Source organism: Trypanosoma conorhini (genome assembly GCF_003719485.1).
Source record: "Trypanosoma conorhini strain 025E chromosome Unknown Tco_14.4_contig_00594, whole genome shotgun sequence".
Classification (NCBI taxonomy): domain Eukaryota; phylum Euglenozoa; class Kinetoplastea; order Trypanosomatida; family Trypanosomatidae; genus Trypanosoma; species Trypanosoma conorhini.
In genome coordinates, this window is record NW_021704669.1 from 1 (window position 1) to 1,205 (window position 1,205).

General features: G+C 56.8%; 1 protein-coding gene across 1 annotated transcript, besides 2 other annotated features; it reads left to right on the forward strand.

Annotated features, from left to right (window-relative positions):
• Tco025E_07558 (uncharacterized protein) lies at positions 1-626 on the forward strand (the record flags this gene model as incomplete). The annotated part of the gene is made up of 1 exon (XM_029374423.1): positions 1-626. A coding segment is annotated over one exon (626 nt), but the record flags the coding sequence as incomplete, so codon positions are not given.
• Positions 627-748: 122 nt separating this feature from the next.
• Positions 749-772: a microsatellite.
• Positions 773-918: 146 nt separating this feature from the next.
• Positions 919-952: a microsatellite.
• Positions 953-1,205: the final 253 nt, after the last annotated feature.

Below are 1,205 nucleotides of genomic sequence, written 5' to 3' on the forward strand. Positions count from 1 at the left end.
CGCGTCCGGCGATTGTGAGTTCTGACCTCCACGTCAACCCACGACGCAAGCGCAGTCTGGACCCCAACCTTCAGAACAACATCAACCAGCAGGCCCACCACAACAAAAACCGGCAAATGCAGCAACAGCGTCACCTTCGGCGCAAATTCATGACGGAGACCGTGCGAGGAATGGGGGCTCCACTGCTACTGTTGGGGGGCAGCCAGGCAGTGCGGTGGGTTCCACCGGAAGTCAGGAGCAATCGGCGGAAGGCCCTCAAAAAACACCAACGCCGTCGGTTGGCACTGCGGTTTCGTCAGCAAAGACAACAAACGGGGCAGCAGATGCACCCGAAGGTACACAAACACCTTCAAACCCCCAAGGCCGATCTGCCACGCCCAACGCCACCACTCCCGCCAGCGACAATGATGGAGCCGCCACCACGACGGCGACCACCCACAGTTCGAGTGATGGGAACGACGCAAAAATCAACGCGGAAGGCAGCGCCACCAACAGCAATACCACTCAGAAAGCCGTGGCAAATGCTTCGGATAGCGGTGCCACCTCCACTTCGTTTGCGCGTGCATCTCCGCTGTTGCTGCTCACGGCTGCCCTTGCCTGTGCCGCTGCCGCTGGGTAGGTGGTGAGTGGCAAAAGATACTCGCACACTGACACCCTAACAAGGACGACGCGTATTATTTTTGCGCCCAGTTTGCTTGTCGTCCCTGTGGGTCAATCATTCACTCTCTCCTGTGCTCTGAGGGATGGTTTCTTTCCTTCTTCTTCTTTTCTTGATTCGCTACCCCATGCACGTTCCCATGGGCGGCGCACCCTTTTCCCCCTTCTGTTTGCTGCCCCCATACACACACACACGCGGTGCCGGCCGCGTTGCTGTGCGCCGCACGGAGTGCCCAAATGAGTCACGAGGCCGCTGCCACCGTGAGGTGAGTGTGCGTGTGGTTGAGTGTGCGTGGGCTCGTGCAGCATGGGCGATGTTTTTTCTTCGTGCAGGTAATAAAATATACACACACTCCCTCACGGTCCTCTTGTGCTTCTGGACACGTGAAAGTGAAGCAACACCACCTGCCGAAGTGAGTTGGTTTTATTTTCATTTTATTTTGGGAGGGGCGTTGCGGGGTTTCTTTTGCTTTTAATTTTTTTATTCGTTGGGGCAACTCACTGCGGCTCACGCTGAGTTTGTGCGCCGTGTCCGCCGTTGTGTCGCT